Source organism: Chamaea fasciata, unplaced genomic scaffold (assembly GCF_029207755.1).
Source record: "Chamaea fasciata isolate MVZ Bird 193981 ecotype frontalis unplaced genomic scaffold, bChaFas1.0.hap1 SCAF_5, whole genome shotgun sequence".
Lineage (NCBI taxonomy): Eukaryota > Metazoa > Chordata > Aves > Passeriformes > Sylviidae > Chamaea > Chamaea fasciata.
The window spans coordinates 2,701,395-2,725,417 of NW_027094090.1; the positions used below are offsets into that span (position 1 = coordinate 2,701,395).

General features: G+C 48.5%; 1 protein-coding gene across 1 annotated transcript in view; it reads left to right on the top strand.

Moving 5' to 3' along the window:
- PLXNA4 (plexin A4) overlaps nt 1-24,023 on the top strand; it is a 420,747-nt gene that overhangs the window by 301,713 nt on the left and 95,011 nt on the right. The window contains exons 7-9 of the mRNA XM_066182659.1: nt 2,233-2,332; nt 5,031-5,145; nt 22,449-22,649. Coding sequence (XP_066038756.1) covers nt 2,233-2,332; nt 5,031-5,145; nt 22,449-22,649 — 416 coding nt within the window. The remainder of the gene's footprint in view (nt 1-2,232; nt 2,333-5,030; nt 5,146-22,448; nt 22,650-24,023) is intronic.

Below are 24,023 nucleotides of genomic sequence, written 5' to 3' on the forward strand. Positions count from 1 at the left end.
ACTGAGGTGCTCGTCTGTGTGACATGAGGTGTTTGCAGGCTGCCACCGAGTGGCAGTTGCACGGATCCAGCAAAAGACAAGACGTGGATGTGGGATATTCCCTCTGCTTTTGGCCAGGCTTGGTGTAACACACCAAGGGTACAGGCTTTGAACACATCCCACCCTGTGTAACAGACAGAAATTCCTGCAGAGCTGGGCAATCCTGTCTGTAATTTCACCCTGCACCTCGCAGATTCGAGTCTGTGTGCTCAGCTTCCTGTCTCAGTTCCTTTACTGCCTTCAGCTGTTCCAGGTTTGCTTCTGGTTCCTTCTCCTGAAGTGGTCCAACACAGAAAAATACCTTGTCTCCAAGGGTGCTTCCCCTATCCACAACTTCCTGCACTTTTTTCTTTCCCTTTTCTAACAAACTTTCCAGGTAATTTCAAGAACTCCTGTAGCTCTTTACAGGGACTTGACCCTGCTATCACCCCCATGAGACACAGAGAGGATGCTGCCAATTTTTGTCCTTGGCTTCCTGTGAAAATTTACTGTAAAATTTGCCTCTGGGGATCCTCAGACTGCAGAAAATGAGGTGACATGAACTGTCACCATCCCCTCTGCTTTCCCTGAACTGCACACAGCTTGTGCTCTCCACTGCAGTCCCAAAACAAGCTCTCAGGAGGTTGTCACCACTTCCAAATCCCACTGAGTTATCAGTCATGTTTGCTTACCAAGACAGGTACCAGAAATTCTTTCCTTGGCATGGACTTCTGTCCCAGGCCAGGCTATCATCAACCAGCAGGCAAAAACAGCAGTGAAGGGTGGAGACAGCACAAGAGGGAGAGATTTATCTGCTTTAGGGCACCTGCAGCTTGTATCAGCTTCAGAGCTGCTGCTCTGCACCTCTGTGAGGACCAAGTCCTCCCTGCAGTGCCAGAGGCTGGGTTTGAACCAAAGGACGTGTGACTATCACACCTAGGGCCATCCAGTCCTCACATCTTGGTTTGAAATACGTGCAGGGTGATGGCAAAGTCGTTAAATGTGGCAGAGCAGGTGAGCAGCAGAGCCGAGCTCTGGCAGCAGGACGTGTTCAGTGAGGTGTGTGGGGTGTGTGTGCCCCAAGGTGGGTGAGGGAGCACGAGGTGCCCGTTGTGACCCACTGTCAGGTTTGCTTTGGCCTCGTTGATTAATGAATCTTTCAGGTGAGGAGGGAAAGATTAGAATTATAGAATGGTTTCGTTTGGAAGGGCCTGGAAGATCATCTCATTCCAGCCCCCTGATGTGGGCAGTGCCACCTTCCACCATCCCAGGTTGCTCCAAGCCCCATCCAACCTGGCCTTGGACACTTCCAGGGCTCCAGGGGCAGCCACAGCTTCTCTGGGTATCCTGTGCCAGGGCCTCCTCACCCTCCCAGGGAAGAATTTCCTCCTAATATCCCATCTAAATCTGCCCTCTTTCAGTTCAAGGCCATCCCTCCTTGCCCTATCATTCTGTGCCCTTTTACAAATAGCAGGGAAAGGGCCACCCAGGTAAATTTATAATTAAACCTCAGTCACTTCCCCACCAAATCACTGCAATTGCTGCACCCACTGATTGCCCTCTCTGAACTGTGGGAAGAAGCAGCAGCTGACTGTCCACAGTGGGAAAAGGGATGAGGAAATGGTGTGGAGGAGCTGAGGTGAAAAGGAGTCTGCTACAGAAATGGGTGAATCCCTCTGGAAGTGCAGTGGATTTCACATCTCTCACACTGAGATGGGTTCTTTGCAGCCACAGGCTGAGGGGAATGGAGCTTGGAGTGAGGGAACATGGAAGGAATGTCCACATGCCCTTTCCTTCTGGGAATATTGAGTGAACTAGCAGTGTGGAACAACTTTAAGGACAAAATTATATTTTAATGGCCTCCAAATTCCAGACATCTGCACTCTTTCTTTGAGCTTAGCTTTCCTACCTGATGAATTCCGTCACCACAATTTTGAAATTAGACTTGCTGTCATCTTCCAGTCCAGACTCTGCTCCCAGGCACAATAATTTCCAGCGGTAAACACACACTCCATCACCCCATAAGAGTTGGAGCTGTACCTGGGGGAGAACTGGGCTCTAGAAGGATTTTATAACATTTTTTTACATCTACTGAGGGCAGCCCAGCCAAGGTGCTGTGGGACAGCTCCAGGTTCAGGCTGGTGGCCTGGCCAAACAGGGCCTAGCTGAGCTAACAAAGCAATCACACCCTGATGTGCCCATTTTTCCCTTCAGGTGACCATCACATTGTCCAGCTTCAGCTCAAGTCCAAGGAAACGGGGATGACCTTTGCCAGCACCAGCTTTGTCTTCTACAACTGCAGCGTCCACAACTCGTATGTTCATTTCCTTTGGTGCCTGTTTCTCACGTGTCCCTCAGGAAGATGTTAAAGTGTGTAGGTGACCAGGGGCTGGGGTCACTTGTGTGCTGGCCAGAACGGTGGGACCCTCCTGAGGTCACTCAGGATGTGGGGACCACTTTTTCTGCAGGCAGAGCATCAAATTCAGAGCAATTTGCCGCATAATTGAGTCAAAACGGAGTTGTGCCCTCAGCACATCTCCCCGTATTTTCCTGTCACTCATTCTTTTGTGGATTTTGGGCTCCACATATGCACCTCCAGCCGTCACCTGTGCTGCCAGTCCCACCACTAGCCTGCCCCAGGGGGTTAACATAGACTTGGACCCTCCAACCTGGAAAAAATAAAGCTTTTGGTTCCTGCAGGATATGCACTGAGCCCAGCTGAGTCCCTCAGGACCATGTGAGTGCCCTCCCTGCCTCACAGCCCATTTCCCTGGGGTTGAGCTGCCACCCAGGGGCTGCCCCAGTGGAGCAAACCCACAAACCCCTGCAGGAAGATGCCCCTGCAGCAGGTTGATCCAGCCCTGGGCAAGGCTGAGCAGCTCTGTCCCCACCACTGAGCCGTCAGAAGTGCCAAAAGCAGATAATTACTGCGGCTCAGCAATTCACAAGGAAAGGCAAATCCTATTTCCATGTTCCTGCTGCTTTGACAAACAGTGTCAGGAAGCAAGTGTTGGGAGTGGGGCGGGGGGGGGGAGAGCAGGAGAGATGGTGCTGTTAAATATTTATGGCGTGTTTTGGTTTCTTACTTGACAAACTATAATGCGCTATCCATTTTTAATTCGATGTATCAGAGCGAGCGCTTGTTCCCAGTTTGAAGAATAAGTTGCTGTACCAGAGCTGAGAGTGGATTGGGGTTGAGCAAGATTTCACAGAGACAGGGGAGAGGAGGTGTGTCTGCCTGTTGGGCTCACACAGGATCTCCGGAGCTTTTCTCTCCTGCCCATTAAAAACCCAGTGGCATATAAGGACCAGGAAAATTTACTTCCCTGAAGTCTCCTCAAGGTACCCTCCAGGTCCTGCAGCTGCATAGAATCATAAAATTGTTAAGGTTGGAAAAGCCCTCTAAGATCACCAAGTCCAAGTCAACCAGCACCACCACCATGGCCACCATTAAACCTTGTCCCCAAGTGCTTGTTAACAATTCCAGGGATGGTGACTCCACCACTGCCCAGGGAAGCCTGTTCCAGTGCTTTACAACCCTTTCCATGAAAAAAATAAATCCTAATATCCAATCTAAACCTCCCCTGGCCCAGCCTGAGGCAGTTTCCTCTCATTTTGGCACTTGTTACCTGAGACAAGAGCCCAGCCTCCCCCCCCGCTGTCCCCTCCTGTCAGGGAGTTGTGCAGAGCCACAAGATCCCCCCTGAGCCTCATTTTCTCCAGGCTGAGCCCCTTTCCCAGCTCCTTCAGCCTCTCCTGCGGCTCCAGACCCTTCCCAGATCCATTCCCTGGACACCCTTCAGCCCTTCCAGGCCTTTGCCATGGAGGTCTCCAGAGTGTGAACCACCAGGATTGTGCAGAGAGCTGGGTTTGGTTGCTGCTGAGCAGACATCATATTAAATTTAAAGGGAAGTGTGATGTAGGTCCAAGTCAGTGCTGTAACACAGCCAGGGGAGGTGTTTGCAGCTCTGACTCTGCACAGCCCCTGGGCACAGGAGAGCAAAACCTTGTAAGGTGGAGGGAATGGCTCTCTCCTGCACACAGAGTAGGTGATGCCCTAAATATGCCCTCTGCTTCCCAGGTACCTGCTCCAGTAGTCTTTATTTCTCTCCTGAGATGAAGAATCTGAGTTAATATATTTGCAGGAACCTCATCACCCTGGTCAGAACTCACACCAATAAACCTGTGGGGCACAGGGGGAGAAAACTCCCTGCTTCATCTTTGGTTTTCTGGCTTTGATACATCCCAGTTTGTCTCTGGCCTCTGTGTCATGTGTGGGAGAATTAACCAAACGGGATTGTTGGTGCCCAGGGCAGCCGAAACACAATAAATATTTATTATTCCTCTGGTTGCAATGATATGAATGCAATCTAAATTATTTAATCGTATGAGACACTTGAGATGCCAGTGACAACCAGCTCAGGCCAGATCAAATCCAGCACCATCCTGCTGGTGTTGGGTCAGTGCAAAGCCCATGTCCTTCTGCAAAAGAAATGTTTTCCAGGCTGTACTTCCCTCTGGGAAAGGCTGTCAGTGATGCCTTGGACTGGCTACCTAGAACAGAGGCTAGCCAGAGTTAGAGAATAAAGTAGGAATTTATTAAAGGCCTTCAATGATGCACCCTGGGCAGTGAAAAGAGCCTGGCAGAGGCTGCAACCCAGATGGACGATGGTCATGAGTTTTTCAGACAATTATAAGTTTGGTCTATTTGCATATCAGGGGTTGATTGCCCAATTACAGCTTCAGGTAATGAAGTCACATTCCCCCAGTTTGCTCCTCCCCAATTCACTTTTGTTTACAGGCCTGAGGCTGTGAGGTGTCCTTGGCTCTCAGGCCTGGAAGGATTGTTTTGTCTGACCAAGCTGTGTGGAGAGCTCACAAACTCTGTATGGGGTTCAGAGTTACACACCAATGCAGTGCAGGATCTGAAAAATATAAAAGCCAAAAACTTAAAGGCATCAGCCCAGGCTGCATCTGGCTGGCCAAGTGATTGCTGTGTGCCTCTGTTGCAGGTGCCTGTCGTGCGTGGAGAGCCCGTACCGCTGCCACTGGTGCAAGTACCGCCACGTCTGCACTCACGACCCCAGCTCCTGCTCCTTCCAGGAGGGACGAGTCAAGATGCCCGAGGTAGGCAGGGGAACACAAGGGGTGAAGTTTTTGGGGTGTCTTCATTGAAGACTGTGGTGATGGGTAGTTCTAACATCGTGCAGGATGGAGAAATGCTGCTGTCTTCTCCAAGCGTCTCCTTCAGAAGCCGCTCAGAGCAGGCCAAAGGAACAGCCATTTCCAGTCCTGTAGGACACGAAAGAAAGATGAGAGACTCCAAATATTCCAGAAGGCGAAGAGCATAGAAAAAAGGCTTTAATTGCCTAATTCTTACTACCTTTTATAAGGTGTTCTGCTGCAGACTTAACATGATTGGTGAATAGGAACGACACCTCTCTAATCCCTTTGGTTAAAGTAGAGAAACAGCAAAACACCACCTGGTGAAAGATTGTTTTGAGAAAAGATAGTTGTTTGCCAAGATTGTTTTGAGAAGAAGCTTCCTTGAGAAATTTTTCCTTGGGGAAAAAGTTATCAGCTGCTAGCAGGCCAAAATCTCTCCTACCCAGAAATATCAGACATACATGCCTCAGTGGAGGAAAGACAGGAAGGGCCTCCTGTATGATATTTTCCAGCAAGGTTTATTTCAGCATGCCAAAGGGATCATGGGCAGAAAACCCAGACCATGTGCTGCTCAGGGGGTAAGTATGGGGTCAGTGGCCCCACAGGGGTGGCTGGTACAAAGGGCAAAGCAACCTACAGTGGGGTCTGAGGGATGAACAAATGGGGAGAGCAGGGTTTAAGTGACCCATGAAGGAAACAATCCAAGATAGATTAGCAGTAGTTTTGCAAGGCACCATGAAGGAAGTCTTCCCTTTCAGCCTAGGCGGGGAGCTCTATGGTAAATCTTCCCAGGGCGAAGCCTGGGAATTTCCCTGAGGGGATTTTTAGGGTTTCCACAGGTAGTTGTAAAAGTAAGGTCTTTTATTGCATGGCTGAATCAGCCTCATGAAGGCAGAGCTATAACAGTCCAAGCCAGTGTGCAGAAAGCCTCTGAGTCCCAAGCAGAAGCAGCAGCCACAGTACCCGTGGTCCGTGTCCCGTGAGCATCTTTATCAGTAGCAGTCTCAGCAGTAGCAGCAACAGCAGCATTGGTGTTTTTCATGAACCTCTGTGTGTGTGTCATTCTCAAAGTAGTGCGTTTTTTTTCTATTTTTAGCCAATCAGGCTTAAACACAAATTTTCTTACAATAGAGTTGGTCGTATCCTAAGCTAAAATTGATGTGTGTTAATCTTTGTAAATTCTTACACAAACTCTATGCATGTAGCTCTATCTGTTTTATCTAGGAATTTTCAGCAAGGCTACATCATTTTTGTTATGACTAGAATTGAACTAACTTAGCAAAAGGCAATGTTACTGAACTATAAACTAGGTATTAGGTCTTTTCTTACTGACACAGGCTCTTATTTGTTTAAGGCACTTAAAACTCCTCTATTTATTTAAAACTAAACTCGCATTTCTACTTCATGTCTGTGTGGATTTATGTGTTTTAGTTTTTCTGAAGGTTCTAATTCAAACCTCACATTTCTGAGCACTCCTGGGCCTGTGTGGATTTGGCCCAGGCGGATTCACACTCCAACAGGGAATGTGCCACACATCTGGCATGCTCAGGGCTGATGTCACCTTGTCAGTCCAGAAAGTTTTCTCCACCTCCAGTGCCACCCTTTCCCTCCTCTGCTTTCCTTCCCCTCTCCCCTCTGCTCCGCCAGACCCCCAGAGACCTGCTCCCTCCCTCCTGCACACCACAGGGATTGTGTGACTTTGGAAAGCCATCACAAACTCCTGGCACCCAAAGGTCTGGGAGGGATGGGACATACTGGTCGTGCATCTCCTCCAGGAAGGAAGGAGGTTACCTACCCCGGGCTGCTGTGACCTGGGGAGGATTTAGGGCTTTGGTCACGGGATCAGTAGATGCCAGCTGTGTTTGGAACATCTTTGGGGCTTTGTGGGTTTGGTGCCTACTGGCAAATGCATCCCACTGCCCCCAGATTGCCACTGACTGAGCCGAGCTGGAGCTTGGGTCATAATACAGAGCTGCAAATGCTGCCTGATGGGTGTAACCAAGGAGCCCTTGCAGGCAAGGAGAATGCAAATAGGAAAGCACTTAATTCCTTCCTGGTCCCACATGTGGTATCTTCATACTCCTCTGACATTGCCATTCCCTCCCACCCCTTCTGTAAGTGCTGGTTGAGCTGTCACATTTGTGCTAGTTGAGATGTCCCGCATCAGATGTCCTGACCTGCTCTGGCACTGGGAGAAACCATAAATACTCATGAGTTCTTCATCTACCAGGATTCAGAATTTTCTGTAAAACTACTGGAAAACGTGCTGAGGAGCTGTTGGGTTTGATGCCCTGAGCTTGGTGGTGAAGGGATGAGGAAAGAGTTGTTCCAAAGCCTTGTCACACTTTGGGCAGCCCTGCTGGACACAGGTTTCTGTCTCTTCCACTCCAGGCACTGTAGGAACCCCATTTTCTTGCTGAGTGGGATCCCCTGGGACACTTTGTCTCAGTTTTGCACTGTGCAATGTCACCACTACCACCACCCCTACCCTCCTCTGGTGTGTCTCAGGTATCAAGCACAGGGCTCACCTTCCCAGCTCCCACCTCTCGTCTCCTCCAGTCCCCTGCCCAGAGTGAGATGCCTACAAACCTCCCCAGTTTCTTAGGGAAGGGATGAGATGGCACAGCCACTGCTCTTTACTTTATCCTCTCCAAGGTGTTGCTCTGCAGAGCAGGGGAGGAGGCAGGAATTCATCAAACTCTCCCTGTTTTTAGCTTTACCACCTCTCTTCTAGTTCTGTTTCTGAAAAATGTCCTCTCCAGGAGACAGCTCCATTCTTGGGGGCTTTTTTGTCAGTAGAGTTTGCTTTTCCTCTCTTCTACCCCCTTTAACAGAGAATTTCCTGCCAAGCTTAGTGTACACCCTTTCTGATCTTGTAAAAGTGAGATTTTCATGGCAGCCGGAAGAGGCACAAGCCTGACCTTGGAAAACCACAACGGATCTACAAGGCAATGACAGCATCATGCAACACATGGATGTTGCACTGGTCATTGCTCAGAGGGACTGCAGCATTTTTTTGCCTTCTCTGGGCACAAATGGGATCTCATTCCCCCAGGATACAACATTTGGAATAATCTGCTAAGCTCAGGAGCTGATTTTGCTGTCTGCTCCACAGAGGAAGGACTGGAATGACAAAATCTGCAAGGATAAAGGCCTTGCAGCCCCCAAAACCTTCAGAGCTTGCTTTGTGCCTGGCAGTGTGAGAAATGCCCTGCAGCTTCAGGGCCCTTCTCATTTCCTCTGTGTGTTTGTGGCTCTCAAGAGCTGGGGAAGGATGGCATCACAAGTGCACTCTGACAAACAGATTTACAATCGCTCTGTGGCCAGAAAGGATTTTCTTTTTTTTTTTGTCAAATGGTGCTTTGAACAAAAACGTCTATCTCCCACGCTTCTCTTGAAAAGCCATCTTCTCACCGGCCCACTGCTCTCACCAAAACTTGCACTGCCTGTTTGTTGCTGCCACCTGTAATTCTATCATTTTCTGTCCTGTGCACTTGCCTGTTTGTGGAGTGGGTTCTCTGAACAACAGAAAACATTCAGTACCTTGAAGAAGCCAAGCCTGGCTCCTCTTTGCCAACAGAGACCGTGACCTTGTTCCTGGTGATGCAACATGACTCACACGGTTGACAAGACCCAGGTCTGTTCCCATCCTCGGCAGAGCTCAAAGTACACCCTCACCTTAAGTGGCTCTATTTTCACTGGCCTCTCAAATCCATTCCCCTTTCAATCCTTTCCTCTGCCAGCATTTGGGGCCTTGGAGGATGAGGAGAGGGAAGGCTTTGCCACCACCCAGGCATGAGTGCCTGCTAAGCTGGTAAATCTTGAGGAGGTGCTGCTGGGTAGCTTGGGGTGCTTGGACCATCCCATTTGCTATTCTCTCCATGAGTTTGTTGAGCAGATTAAATCAGGCATCTTCCCAGAACAAATATTGGTGTTAGTCTGTCTCATGGACCCGTGCCAGAAACTCCTTCCCTCCGGAGTCATCAGTGCTGGCATGCCAAGCCTTCACCCTCCTCCTCGCTGCGGCCTTCACCTTCTCTTGCTACCCCCACCTTCAGGTGATTTTCTTCCTCTGTTTGCCTGTACAACATCTTGCCATCCTGTGGGAAGAGGCTTGCCGCTTTCCAGATGGCCTGGGCTGCACGTGGGCTCACTCGGCTGGCACCCCTCACCCCTGGGCCAGTCTGCAGTGCTCTGAGCCTTGTGCCCTTGTGTCCTCCTGACTCCATCATTTCCTTAGGACGCCTCATAAGTTTCTGCACTCCCACAGACTCAGCCTGTCATTTGGGACTTACTCATGTTCTCTGAGAGGATCTTGGGATTTCTGCTTGTATTTCCTTGTGGTGTGAGTTGCTGATCAGTGCAGGGTGCTGGATGGATGTGAGACTGATCCAGAGGGACAGCAGAAAGGTTTTGGCTGTGACCCTCATTGTCCAGAAAATACCTCACGCTATTTTACACCACAACAACACAGACTCCGAGCTTCAGAAGGCTGAAAATGACACTTATTTGGGACATGTCTCCCATTTATACTATTTTACACAGACCAATTTGATTGGTGACACAAAGACAAACCTCTTCAATCACATTAGTCAGACCAGAGGGACGTCAAGAAGTTGTCCTTCTTAGAAAAAGGAATGAATGACATAGTACGGTTTACAAAAACATCTCTCCTGTTTACAGAAAATTCTTTGGGAAAAGAATTCCAGAAAATCAAAACATCTCAGGCACAAAAACAGGGTTACAGTTACCTGCCACCCAAGGGCAGCCTTTGAATTGCCTCGTGGATGGCTGGGATCAGCCAGCCCTAGGCTGGGAATGGCCAAACAACCAGAGATGGAGAAAGCACAGAAAATGCCTGTTCCCTCACCACCAATACTGAGATAAGACTTTCTTACCTGCCACTCGTCAGGTGAATCAGTTCTGTCTGTAACAGATGTGGATCAGCCACTCTGGGAGCCTTGGGAAAGCCCATGTTTGCTCCAGTGAAGAGCTCCAGCTTAGTCATAAAGCAAGACTATTTATGATTATGGCACTGATCTTAATCACAGAGGGTTCATGATGTCCCCAGATGATTTGTGGAAGGAATACTTCACCTTGTCATGTAATTTCCCTTTACAGCAGGTTTTTGAAAGCCAGGCCCACTTGCTTGAAATATACTGAGTGACTTCTTGCTTTAGAAAGGTGAACTGATATTATTGTTACTGATGCAGGAAAGGAAAGCATGAGGGAAAAAAGGACATTTTAATACTGGAGTGGATTGTTGTTGCTGCTGTTGTTGTTTTTCCCAAAGAGCTGATGGCAAAAGTGGAGAGAATTAGTCTCAGAGATAGAAGGGGGTGGACTTCTGGGGGTTTTTCTATGTCATCCTGTCTCTGCTTTTGACATCTGCTGCTGACCAGAGTTAGAGTGCAGGCTCAGAGTCTGAGCACAAACCATTGCATTGCAAATTCCCATTCTGAAATCAACCCTTACCTGACACAATCCCCAAGAAAGAGAACTCAGCCATTTCCTTCTGCAAACAGGCAAGACAGTCAACAAGAACTTGGGGGAAACTGAGGCAAGAGGTGTAAAACAAGGGATCTGAGGGTCTCCAGTGTGACTGGGGCTGTAGAAACAATACCTGATATCAATTACCCAGTGCTGATTGCCTCATCTGCCTTGTCTCCATTCAGATCTGCTCTGATCCAGAGAGTAGTTTTCATGTCAGTGTTTCTGTACAAGGATGGGATGCTGGGATAGCCTGCTTGAGCTGATGGGATAAAAGAATAAATCTCTTATTTGTGCCTTTTACTCTAAGATGAACATTATCTTGTTCCAGGCCTTGCAAGGATTTTAGCTTTGTGCAGGGGAAAAAGAAGGGGGGAAAATGACACAAGCCAAAAGCAAGCCTAGATAACAAATCTGTTATTCACCAGGTTTAACAGATACATAATCATTTAATTACCTTGAAGGAGGTTTTCATCTTTCCCTGCTCAGCCGACATGTGCGTGCATGTGTTTTTCTTCCTCCCCCAAACAAGCCTTTCATTAAAAGGGTTTTCATCTGCTGCCTAAAAAGGGGAGAGAAGAAAAGATCTCGCACTGAGGTGTTTTATGTCGAGTTGTACGTGCTAATGACAGCAAAGCCCACATAAAAGGAACAACTGCTTCAAATATTCATTTGTCAGGAGCGATGGGGAGCCCTGTGAGCCACGAGCAGCTGCTGAGGAGCAGAGCAGGGATTTGCTCCTGCCTTGTGCCAAACCAAGAGCTGTCCTGGTGGCCCCCCATCACCAGTGCACTGGTTTAACTCTGCCCGGCTGCTGGTCCTTCTTGGGAAGGGGTTTGTTGGGAAATGGCGTGGAAGGAAGGGGGGAGAAAGAAGGTGGAGGGTGATGATGCCGGAAGTGACAGGTATCTAGGAGGCATTTGGATAATGTCCTTTATAACAGGCTTTAAATTTTTGTTGGTCCTGAAGTGGTCAGGAAGTTGGGCAGGATGGTGGTTATAGGTCCCTTTGAACTGAAAATACAGTGTTTTATTCTATTCTACTCTACTGGGTCCCTTTGAACTGAAAACCTATTCTAGTCTAGTCTAGTCTAGTCTAGTCTATTCAGTTCTGTTCTATTCTGTTCCGTTTCATTCCGTTCCATTCCACTCCATTCCACTCCATTCCATTCCATTCCACTCCATTCCACTCCATTCCATTCCATTCCATTCCATTCCATTCCATTCCCATCCTATTCTAATTTATTTGTTTAATGTCCATGTCTCCTCATCATGGACTTTATAGTAAACTCAGCCTTCCCCATCCTGCTGCTCCCTCTCAGACTTGGAGAGGACTTTGCCCCAAGGTCTCCAAAACCCAGACAGGTCTCCAGACCCTCCAAATGTCCTGTTTTGTCCTCTTTTCAAGGTGCACCAGGAAGTCACAGCACCCACCTGCTCCCAAAATACATCCCAGTGATCTGGGGAGGGGACAGAGGATCTGCTGGGCCATGGGGTGAGCACGGCCAACCCCTTGCTCCCTTGCAGCAAAAACCCTTTGAGGTGGTGCATCTTCAGCTGTTGCTGTGGCAACTGCTCGGTTTTCATCCCTCTCCTCTTTCCAGCTTCACTTTAACCCATCCAGAGAGGCGACTGCTGGCAGCCTCAGCATGGGCAGAGGAGAAAACCCACCCCTGCTCAAATGAATGCACCTCTCCCTTCTCAGGGGCTGCAGTGACAGCTCCAGCGAGGCCAATCCCAGAGCTCCAAGCCCTTTCCTGGCTTGTCAATCATCCCTTCATTTATCCTGGCACTTGTCTGTCATTAAGGGGAGGGAGTTTCTATGGCAACTCCAGGCAGCTTGCTGGGCAAGGCAGGAGCACCGGGAGCCGCCCCATGCAGGGAGGATCTGCACACATTTTGTGGTACCTGCAGTACAGGGGGTTTGGTGTTTAGCATCTGTTTCACTCTTGGAAGGGCTTCCAAGCACGTGTGGTGGAGTTCAGTCTGCTCTGCATCATGCCCAGGGAAGGCAGGGGTGATCCAGGAGGAGGCTGCAGCTGATGGTTTGGATCCAGCTGTGCCTTGGGACTCCTGGTGGTTTGGCATTTCAGGCTGTGGCATTTCAGCCCCCATCCATCGTTACAGCACTTTCCCAGAAAAGGAGATGTGTCCTGGAGTGGGTACATTCTCTTCAGAGGGGGTGCTTCAGATGATGATGACAGGAAATTAAACACAGAAATTGGAGGCTGGAAAAAAAGGTCCCCCTTGTTCCGGGAGTCTTGTTAGAGCATGAAAATGCTGCTCAGAGGCAGTGTCAGAGCCACAGGTTTGATTTCAGCAGATGAGAGTTGTGTTTCTAACTCTGAGTTGGCTCAGACATGTTCACCTTTCCGTGCCCCTGACTCCCTCACACCTTCTGATTTGGGTAAGCACTTCCAGTTAATAGGTGCTTGTACCATCCTTAGTTCCTGGAGCTGTGATCTCACAGTGGGGGCTGCTCATGAGAAGCCTTTGAGCACGTACAAACAAATTAGATAATTTGCTGTTGTTTGCCAGTCACGGTGACTGGTGACTCGGTGACTCGCACTGAGGTGAAGAAGAAGTAGAAAAGTGTGAAAAGGCTTCTTCTGTTGTTTTGGGGTATTTTTTGCCATCTGTGAGCTTTTCTGCCCTGCAGTCATCCAGCTGGCAGGGGTAAAGGCTTGTAACTTGCTCCATTTCTGCAGTGACTTTCAGCAGGGTTTCAGAGATTTATTAATTCACAGAGTCATTGACTGGCTTGGGTTGGAAAGGACCATAAAGATAATCTCATTCCAACCCCCTGCCATGTGCAGGGACTCCTTCTGCTGTCCCAGGTTGCTCCAAACCCTGTCCAACCCAGCCTCGGACACTTCCAGGGCTCCAGGGGCAGCCACAGCTTCTCTGGGCACCCTGTGCCAGGGCCTCACCACCCACAAAATAAATAATTTCTTCTTAATATATGTCTCATCTATCTAATATCTAATCTATTTCTGATAATTACGATGGTTGATCTTCAGGAAATCTGTCCTGGTGCACAGCAGCTCCATCATTTCTCCCCACATCGAGACCTCCAACCAAACCACCAGAAAAACTGAGCAATGAGGGGAAAAGGCTTTTCTGAGAGCAGTACCTCCTACCTTAATGCACATCTTGTTTTCTTAGAGCTCAGCCTCACCTTGTTAGTGACTAATCAAGGACCTGCTCATGCGATTTCGAGGAGCAACTCAGGGAGCTTGGTTGGAATGAGAGATACAAGAAACATCTGATGCTCAGTACTGCGTCCCTGCTGTTTTTCATAACAGTTGGGCTGCTCATCTTTGTCATGCAGGATTACCTATCCCACAGGACAGAGTGATCTCAGAATGCAGCAGGGTAATGTTCATCTGTCCCCGCCAACACAACATCCTTGAAAAAACACCGGGAAGAGCTTATGTTGTTTTGAAAGCCCAGCTCAGTGCAGTGCTATTGTAATGCCTCAAGTGGCTACAGGGTTTTCTGGATATCTGTCAGGACTGCTGGGATCCCTGTGGCACCCCACAGTCTGAGGGAGGAAGGACAATTGCCCGCTCAGACAGTCCAGCGTGATGTCTTGGCTTGGAAGCCAAAAGAATTTGCTTTTCTCCACCGTAGCATCAGCTGCGTTCACTGCTTTGGGGCCTGGCCAAGGAGAAACATTCTCAGGATGTTGAGGCTGCAGATAAGAGGTGAGGCTGGAATGTGCATCCTGCCTCACTTGGGGCATCTCCAGGAGCCCACAGCCTCCTTCCCTTCCTGGCCTTTGACTATGAGTCCATTTGCTTTGGCTTGGGTGTTATCTCATGCTGCCGTGGATCTCGGGGAGGGAGAGGATGATAAGAGCCGTGATATCATGGTCCTGACCTTCCCACTGTGGAAGCCAAGCTGTGATGACTCCCTGGGCTTCTGTCCTGGTTTCCAAAGGAAGTGGGTTTGCATCAACGTGACCTCTGTGCAGCCTCCAGCCCATCTGTTCCTCTGCCTCCTCCATTCACCTCCCAACTCACCATTCTCAGCCTCGTTGGGCCGAAGTCTGGAGGTCTCAAAGTTCCAGAGAGTCTGGAATACTCAGGTTCCCACTGACTCTGTAAAAAGGCACAGCTTTAGAGGAGAAATAGACTTTCAGTCCTCTTAGGAAGAAAGTGTTACAGCTCAGGCTCAACCATCAACAGACCCCAGAAATCCCCAGTTGTTTGAGAGTGTTGTCATGGGAATGCCTCTCACTTGTGAGGAATTCTTAGTTGGATCATATCCCTTATGTGTGCCAAACCCATTTCTTGGCACTGGTTAGTAATGAACTTTGTTGAGGAGTGACAGGTCAATGTCGTTATCAGAGTCAGAGTGATTGGGGTTAGAAGGGACCTTAAAAATCATCTAACTCCAACCCCTCTTCCACGGGCAGGAACATACACAGAAGTTCTTGTGAACTTCTGATAGAACTTCTTATAGAAGGACAGAAGGCTGGCTGGGAAGGGTGCAGATTTATACAGGCATAATTAGAGAAGGAATTAATTACTGATTTTTGAGCTGCCTGTGCTCTGCTCCGTCCCTTCCACAGCTTTACCCAATCCAGTTTTCCTGCGTGAGCTGTTCAGAAGAACTCTCTTACTTAACTAGAGTTTTCCTTTAACAAAAGACGGATTGCCCAAGTAAATACACGGTTTTCTTGTCTCTTGCACACACACCACCTTCCTCAATGGACAGATTCATATTATTTATGATTTCCAAGCTCAGGAAGCATCAGGACTGAGGCCGCTCACATGTCCCCAGCAGCCACTTTCCAGTGAGCAGATGGACCTCATGACAAAACCATCGACTATTTTTGTCACTGGTCCACTCCCCTAATCCGGTGACCAGAAGGCTCCTGCTCTCTGGATCATTACTTCTCCTTCTGAGAGTGTGTCAAAGCAGCAAAGGGCTGAAAGAAAGCTAATGTTGTGTCTCTATTTAAAAAGGATAAATGTGGTGCTTGGATAATTATGGCAGCCTGACCTTGATCCTCGTGAAATAATGGACCAGCTAAGAAAGACTCTATTAATAAAGAATTAAAGGAGGGCAAAATCATTAATGTTCATCAGCAGTGATGTGTGGACTGGCTTCAGAGGCAGAACAGTCCTGGGTTAGGATCAAGCTCTCGACAGACCTGGGTCATTTCCCAGGATGGCCTTGGGGGAATCACTTTGCTCCCAATCACCAGGAGTGGGCAGTGAGCCATGGCAGGGGAGGTTGGTTATCTTCATTTAGATCCTGCTTTTGAGCAGCCACTCTCTGGTGATCAGCATCACTCATCACCCCCCAGCCTTCACAACGCCGAGGCCACGGACCCAGGGCAGCTGAGCTGATGATCTCCTGGCCATCAGCGAGGAGGCTCTGGAAGAGGTCTCCCAGAGAAACTTTGGATGTCCCATCCCTGGAAGTCTTCAAGGCCAGGTTGAAGCAACCTAGTCTAGTGGAAAGTGTCCCCTGCCCATGGCAGGGGGTAGAACAAGATGGTCTTTAATGTCCCTTCCAACCCAGCCCATTTTATGATCTGCTGGTCTCCCTCCAGCTGCGGCATCTGTGCCCTGATTTGTGCAAGCCACCACTGAAAAGTGCATCTGCCAGAGTGCACAGAGCTAAAACAGGGCCAAATCTTTTCCCTAATATTGAATTTCTTGAGGAATCAGGTGTTACAAGCCCTGCAAGGGTTCAATACCTCTGAGGGTGTCCAGCACCTCACAGAAAATGGCTTAAATAACTTTATGAGATGGCATGGTCAAGGGTGTCTTGAAAAAGCAAAAAGGTTTTAATTAAAGAAGAAAATAATATAAAATCAAAGAAAAAAAGTGAGCACAGTGTAGGGACAGGTCCCACACACCTGCTACAACACCCCAAACATGTACTGAGAAGCCTCGTGCTCTTCCTTAAGTATTGGACGATTTGGGTGGGTTTTTTGGCAAACAGCCCCATCAAAAATAGCTGTTCCCCTTTCTGAGGAGCAGCTAAAGAGACCTATCAGTGTTTTTGTCTTGGCATTGGGCCAATGACTGCCAAGAGAGCAAAGACACTTCTGGTGTTCTTCCCTTAAAAGGCTTTGGGGTGAGTCTTAAACCTTTCCCTGTATGGAAACATCTGCTTGGGTGGGGAAATTCCTACATCCCAGCCTGGCCACCAGCCTCCAGGCCAACCACCTTCTGCCCTTGCAATGCCTGACAAAAGAGAGCTGGAATTTGCTCCTGAGTGTGTGGAAGACTCTTAAACTAGAAAGGAGCCACCAGAAGTGACAGAGATGCAAGGACTCAATTATTCCTTTGTCGTCTCTGCAGATGTTTACACTTCCCATCAATCCTGTTGCTTTCTCCTCATCAGCTGCCTTTAAAGTTCGGAGCATTTTCCTCATGTATTATTACTTTTGCTGTGCCAATAAATAAGCACACCATCAATCAAACTAACAACACTGTAAACTTAGGAAGTGTAGATAAAATATATGGTGCATTAAAAAATTCTTTGACCGGGTGAGCTTTTTTCAGAGCTGGTTTGATTGCTGCTGGTGCTGATGTAAATTTGGGGGAAGTATATCCAGAAATTTATGGAGCTTGGATTCCTGCCTACAAGGCATTGACCTGATTCCACTTTATAACATAATAACATTCCCCAGCGCTGTTTGTGTAAATTTTAAATATAATTTTTACGACGCTAAGAATTAGTGGTATAATAATGTAAACACAGTGTGGACTGTAACTCACCCCTTCTCCTCCTACACTGGGGATGGAGAGCTCCTTGCTGCTTCCTTCTCCAGGTTATCCAGGACCTGGGAAGCTGTGCAGGAGTTTAAAAGGAACCAGCTTGGCAGCCCTGGGTTTGCAGCAGTACAGGGTGGTGACTCCATGTGACCATGCAGAGGTGTGAGAGACAACTTCAGGAAACAAATTCCAGGCAGTCCCTTCTGCATCTCATTTGTAAACTTGCCTTTTTCCTATGTTTTATCCAGGTGAAATCTGATTTCTCCAAAGTGAATGAAAGGTTAGGGGTCTTTTTCCTCTCTTTTGCCTGTTTCCCCACTCCTTTTTCTCATTCCTTGCCTTCCTTTTCTTTCTCTTTCTTTGGTCTGTTTTTGTTTCAATGATTTTTTTCAATCTAGTTTAATTTACAGAGCATCCAGATGCTGTGGTCTAGATATCTTTATAAAAACCCAATCCCTGCCTCTCGACTCTCACCCTCTTGACTTGATTATAGCAGAGTAGGCGGGTGACAAAGCCAGAGGGAACACAGAGAAAACAGAACATTGCAGCTCGGCGGAGCAGATGAACAAAAGATGTATTTATTTACGTAATATCTGAGTAAATAGCATTCTGAGTTTCATTTCTTATGGGGTCCCAAAGGGCCTGAGTGAGTCAACCTTGGTCACCACTTAGATTCACTGTACGGTCATTCTTTTTTTTCAGGCAAGATGCCTTGGATAAGGCACAAAGATGGTTGCTGGATGAGGGATATTGAAAGGAAACCCTTTAAAAAAACCCTGTAAAGTTGAGGATTAAGAAACGGATTTTAATGGCAGAAGAAAAGAGGAACAGGATGCTTTGGGTAATGAAGGAATTAGTGCTGGAATGAAGTGGTTTGTTCCTGAATGGAGGTAGTGGTCTGTTCCTGAATGGAGGAGACTCCAACTCTTCTGGGAAGGGAAGGGTGAAAACCCATGGCCAAGGGTTGAGTTTATCTGGCCAGTGGTGCCCCCAGTGCCCTCAGCATTAGGTGAGCTTTAGCTTCCTTCTGTAGGAAGTGGAGATCCAGCCAGTGCTACCAGGGATCATGAGGGAGGAATATGCAGGAAAAGTTGGAAAGGTTCCCTCCCCTGGATGCTCTGGCTGACGAGAGACGCACAAGTGGAGATGAGTGAACTGGTAGAAGGTGGGGGCTGTTGATAGGTGGGGGTTTCATTGTATTAAACCTTCATGGATGTGTTGCTTGCTCCCATGTGGAATGCCTGCCATCCAAGGTAGTTAAATCTCCTTTTCTACTGGAAACTGGAAAACACTTTGACGACCCTTTGGACCACAACCCTGGCCAAAAACACTAACAGAGAGTGAAATTGTGCAAAATAAGAAGAAAACCTGTGCAGTATCACCAGGGTATGAAACATCCCGACATGCCTTTTTCTAGGAGAGGAACTCTGGGTGTTTGATCAGTCTCCAGCTTACACTGGGAAACAGCAGAGTGAAAAACCTCCATGAAATCGTAACTCTGGGTGTGTGAAGCACGATAAAGAAACCAAACTAATTAGTTCAGGGCTAGGACCACACAGCCTCAGAGAGGCCTCCTCGTTCTCTTTAGCAGCATCCTCATGATGTCTCTCACTGGAGACCAGCTCGGGCTCAGTTCTGATGAAGGCCATAACACACATGTGAGAGAAAAGCTCCTCATATTTTTGAGACTTTATTATTCCTGCAAGCTACAACAAAAACACATTTGCAGGCGCTCTATGAGGAGTTATAAATAAAGGAAATTAAACTACCATCGACCCAATGAGTACAGCCCATTTCATGCAGTGTTTTCGCTGCAAAAGCTCTCTGACTTGGTAATTGGCAAAATTTTGGTGATGTGAGGTGTGCATCGCTGCTGATACCAGTAATTGGCAAGGGTGGAGGATATTATTTTAAATGGACTGACTCATTTGAAAGCATTCAAGGACTAGAATGAAGCTACACACACAAAATGAATCAACAACGATTCTCTGGATTGGGAACCAGCTCCCCTTGGAGTCAGGCAAAAGATTTAATTTATTACATATCAAAGGCAAAAAAGGGATGGGATTGTGCCCGTCCTTGGTGCAGCTGTTGGCAGTCTACAATTTTATTTCCTCTACATCCTGTGAAAACTGTCTTTTCCCAACCTAGGTGATGTCCATAGCAAAGGAGAAGGGTGAAGAGAAATTGCCTCCACTGTAAAATGTCCAAAATAACTCTTTTTTCAGAGGTTTCTTCTTGGGTCTGCTCTGGTCAGTTTGATGTTTTCCCCTCAAAAATGCAAACCTGGCCAGGCACACGAAGCTTGACACAGGCTACAAAATGAGTTCTGTGTGTGAATCTGAACCCAGAGCCTGGTCCAAGCTCTGAGGTTTTATGCAGTGCATCACCCAATGAAATTGCCTTTTCCCCTCCCCGTTTCAATTAGAAAGAACATTAGGTCAATCAGATAAAGCCACATTGGGAGGATTTCCTCTTTATGGCGCTTGCCTCTTCAATTATCTATAATGAACTTCCTCACAGCATTGCAAAGCTTTTTATATGCAAACGAACCCTGTTTGGGGGCTGCCTCAATCACGGGTTGTTAATGAACTTGAAACAAGTGTTATCGGGGAGGTTACAGCACCAGTGGTGGAGGGGGACGGGATAAAGCCACACAAGAAAGGCCAGGCTGAAGAGCTGGGATTGGCCTGCAGGTAACAGAGTGGACTATCTCCAGCCTCCATCCCTCAGCCCCCACCAGAGGCTTTTCTCTGTGACAGACATCAAGTGAAATGCCCACTCCTGGGAAACGGCTGCTCAGCAGCAGATAGGGCTTTCCCACCCTCCTGCCCCACGGATTCCCTCTGCCAGTGCATCTCTCTCTCTCAACTCTTGGAGCTGAGAAAAAGAACCAAAAAACCCATGAGGAGGCTGCTGCCAATGTCTTTTCGTGTGCCAGGAGAAAGAGAGGGAGGTGAGGCAGAGGCCCCAGAAGTGTTGGGCAGGTGATGGGGAAGGGTCAGGGGTGTTGAAGCCATAAGGGTCCCAAATGGTGTTAGCATGCGGCATCTTGCTGGTGTGATCAGTACTGGAAACTCTTTAATACAACCTAAATTACCTACTTCTTCTGCCCTTTGGGGTCTTTATTGGTCTGAAATCAGCCAGAATTATAGATTATGCCTCACTTTCTTGTGCTGAGTAGCTGTGGGGAGCATTAATGCTGGTATGCCACAGTATGGTGAAACCATTGAACCTAAGCTTGGGAAGACTTTCCAGATGGTTCAGCCTTGCGCTTTTATCAACAAAAATGCTTCTGTGACACTTTACCCGTTGTGTTTAAGCATCAGGAGTTCCCTGGAGAGGTTTCATCAGGGAACAGAGCAGGAGTGAGGCCAGGGGGTGCTGGGACAGGGTGTAGCTCCTCAGCCCTCCACCCCTAGAGTGCAGAGTGTGACAGTGATAAAGTTCGTCCCTGCGTTGCAGCACCCCGTGGGGTTTTCCACCTCCAGCCCTTCCACCTTGCAGCCAGGTTAATGGGATGGCCTGTTAAGTCTTGGCAGCACACATCAAGCCAGGCCTTGTGCCCAGATTATTTCAGAAAAAGATCCACTGGATCCAAGGAGGTTCAGCCCCACCGAGCTCCAGGGGCTGTGCTTGGCTGTCCTGGTTCTGCTGCCAGCCTGGGCAAGGCCAGCCGAAGCCCATCAGCAGCTCTCAGTTCCTTCCACCATGAGCATCACCCTGTAAGTGCAGATGAAAAATCATCTCTCTGGCTCCTCAGTCTGCCACTGAAGCTTAGAACAGACCCTCAGATGCTCTTTGGGACTGGGGAAGGTTCTGGACTTCACTGCAGGGATGCATTGGGTGGTTACTGGATTTTCTCCCTGCCCCTGGCCAGGGATGAGCTCACATCCTCTGTGTGATGTGTGCTGGCTCCTGTAATTCTGTCCCTGGTTGGTGTAACTACAGATGTTACATGTCTAATCCATTTCTTTATCTCCCTAAGCTATTTGCTTCAGTAAGATGCTCTCACCATCTGCTCTAACAAGATCCCAGGCTCTCAATGAGCCATAAATTCCACTTTTGAACACTTCAGTCCCTTTCCCTACTTTTCTGCCCCGAATCAGTAATTTTCCTCTTGCCCACACCTACAGTTCCCTGTCTCTGCTGGCACCAACTAAACCTGGCTTTACCTTTGGGCAGGACAGGCAAAGGCTGCAGTAATGTCCTAAAGAACTGATATCTCCCCAGAATCCATGGAAGGGACACCTTGCAGTTGTCCAACTGTGCTATGAAGAAGCAGAGCATGGCCACTCTAATTAATTAAGCTGTGCTAATTAATGAAACTTTTAATGCAGCCACCTGTGAGGCAGTTTTGGGTGCCCAGAGCTCACCTGTGTGAGGCACCCATGCAGAGGCACCACATTAGCAACATCCACTTGGCATTTCTCCTTTTGTGAGCCAGTGGAAAGCTTTTCCAAGGGGCCCCCATGCTTTTTGTGACAGTCATTTCTTAGCAACTGGGTCTAGATCTCTGTAATGAATATTTTGCCCTCTTCTGAGCCAAAATAAACTCTCTTTTTAAAAACCCTGACTCCATAGGGTTCCAACAGGCCTTGCTGGAGCTGTGCCTTTTGTACAGTGGTGCGTTGCAGTTGGGAAGGGAGGAATTGTGCTCAGATTTTTGCTTTATTCGCTTCTATTGTGGCATTGTGGCTGGGTTAAGTCTGTGGAGGGAACACGATTGCTTTTCCATTACCTGAACAAACGGAGCAGGTATTAAAAAGCACCAGAGATGCCTTCCCTGGGTCCTGGGGGCTGAAATAAGCCAGGGAGATAGGAAAGGATGGTCTGTGAAAGCAATCCTTCCTCACCTGTTTATCTGAGCCTTCCCAGGAAAGCTCCATGAATAGCTCTGTAACAAACCAAGGCTCAGGGAGCTGCAAAGGCTTTGTAATGAGGTGAGCTGAGGAGAGTGGGAAACACCACAGGACGCTTCCTGAGTCTGGGAAAACCATGTGCTGACTCTGTGGGCTGTCTGCTCTTTCCCCAGGACTGTCCCCAGCTGCTGCAGGCTGAGAAGATCCTGGTGCCCGTGGAGGTGATCAAACCCATCACGCTGAAGGCCAAGAACCTGCCCCAGCCCCAGTCGGGCCAGAGGGGCTACGAGTGCATCCTCAACATCCAGGGCAGCGAGCAGAGGGTGCCAGCCTTGAGGTTCAACAGCTCCAGCGTGCAGTGCCAGAACACCTCGGTGAGCAAGGGGCTGTAAAGGGACACACGTGCCCACAGCACTGTCCCCAAGGGGTCTGGGGTCCTGTCACAGCCCTTCTGAGGGTGCTGGGGTTGTTTAGTCTGGGGGAAAGAAGGCTGAAGGGAGACTTTATTGCTCTCCAGAACCACCTGGGGGTTGTGGTGGGGTTGGGGTCCTACTTTTCTCCCAGGCAGCTGTGGTAGGACGAGGAGAAATGGCCTCAAGCTGTGCCAGGGGAGGTTCAGGTTGGATATTAAGAACAATTCCTTCACTGGAAGAGTGGTTAAACATTGAAATAGGATGAAGGAAGGGTGGGGTAACCATCCCTGGAAGTGTTCAGAGGAGGTGTAGACATGGCACTTCACAATATGGTTTAGTGGGTTTGGGGGGGGGGGGTCAGTCAAAGGTTGGATTTGATGATCTTGGAGGTTTTTTCCAGCTTTCATGATTCTGTGCTCCCAAACACAGTCAGGAAAAGGTTGGGTGGTGGCTTGAAACTGCCCTTTTTCCTCCTTGGACTCACTCAGCTGTTGCTTCTACCCCTGGATCCCATCCTCAGGCTGGACTGGAGCAGCTCAGCCATGACCCACAGGGAATAACATCAGCCTAACCTGCTCATATCCCCACAGCACCACAAAAACGGGTTCCAGTGGGACAGGTGTTGATGTCAACGTGAGAGTGAAGGTTAATTTGGGGCAGTTTGGTGATAAAACCCCATACAAACAGTCTGACACGGGCCAGCATGTAACGGGTCAGAAAAAGGGTAAGAACACAGAATCCCAGAATGGGTTGGGTTGAAAGGACCTTGAAGATCAGCCAGTTCCAACCCCCTGCGTGGGCAGGGACACCTTGCACTGGACCAGGTTGCTCCAAATCCCATCCAACCTGGCCTTAGGCTCAGTCAAACCTTCCTCCAGCCCTCCCATGCCCTTTGAGGAGTCTCTCTGTCTCTGCCCACCTCCACTTCCCCACCTGAAGTGCAGGACCTGTGACTCTCCTGGTAAGGAACCTGTGTGAGTCATGACAGTGCTTCACCACAGCAAAATCGCTTTTGGGGACAAACCCAATCACCTGCCAGCAGCCAGGAGCTGTGCCCATGATCTTCTCCAGAGGTTTCTCCACGAGATCCATGTCTCCAGGATTTGCATTGAGTCATTCTCATTGCTGCTACTGTGAGATGATTTATTAGTCAAAGAGCTAATTACAGGCTTTAGCCACTTCACTGCAGCTCTGCCACTCCACGCTGGGCAGTGCTTGTCACAACATATTCTGCTGCATTAAGCAGGGCTGAAGATTACAGGCAGTTCACACATTTTACATCTGTTGCAAACAATCAACTTCCCAAGCGATGCTCTTTTATTTGTATTTTTTTTT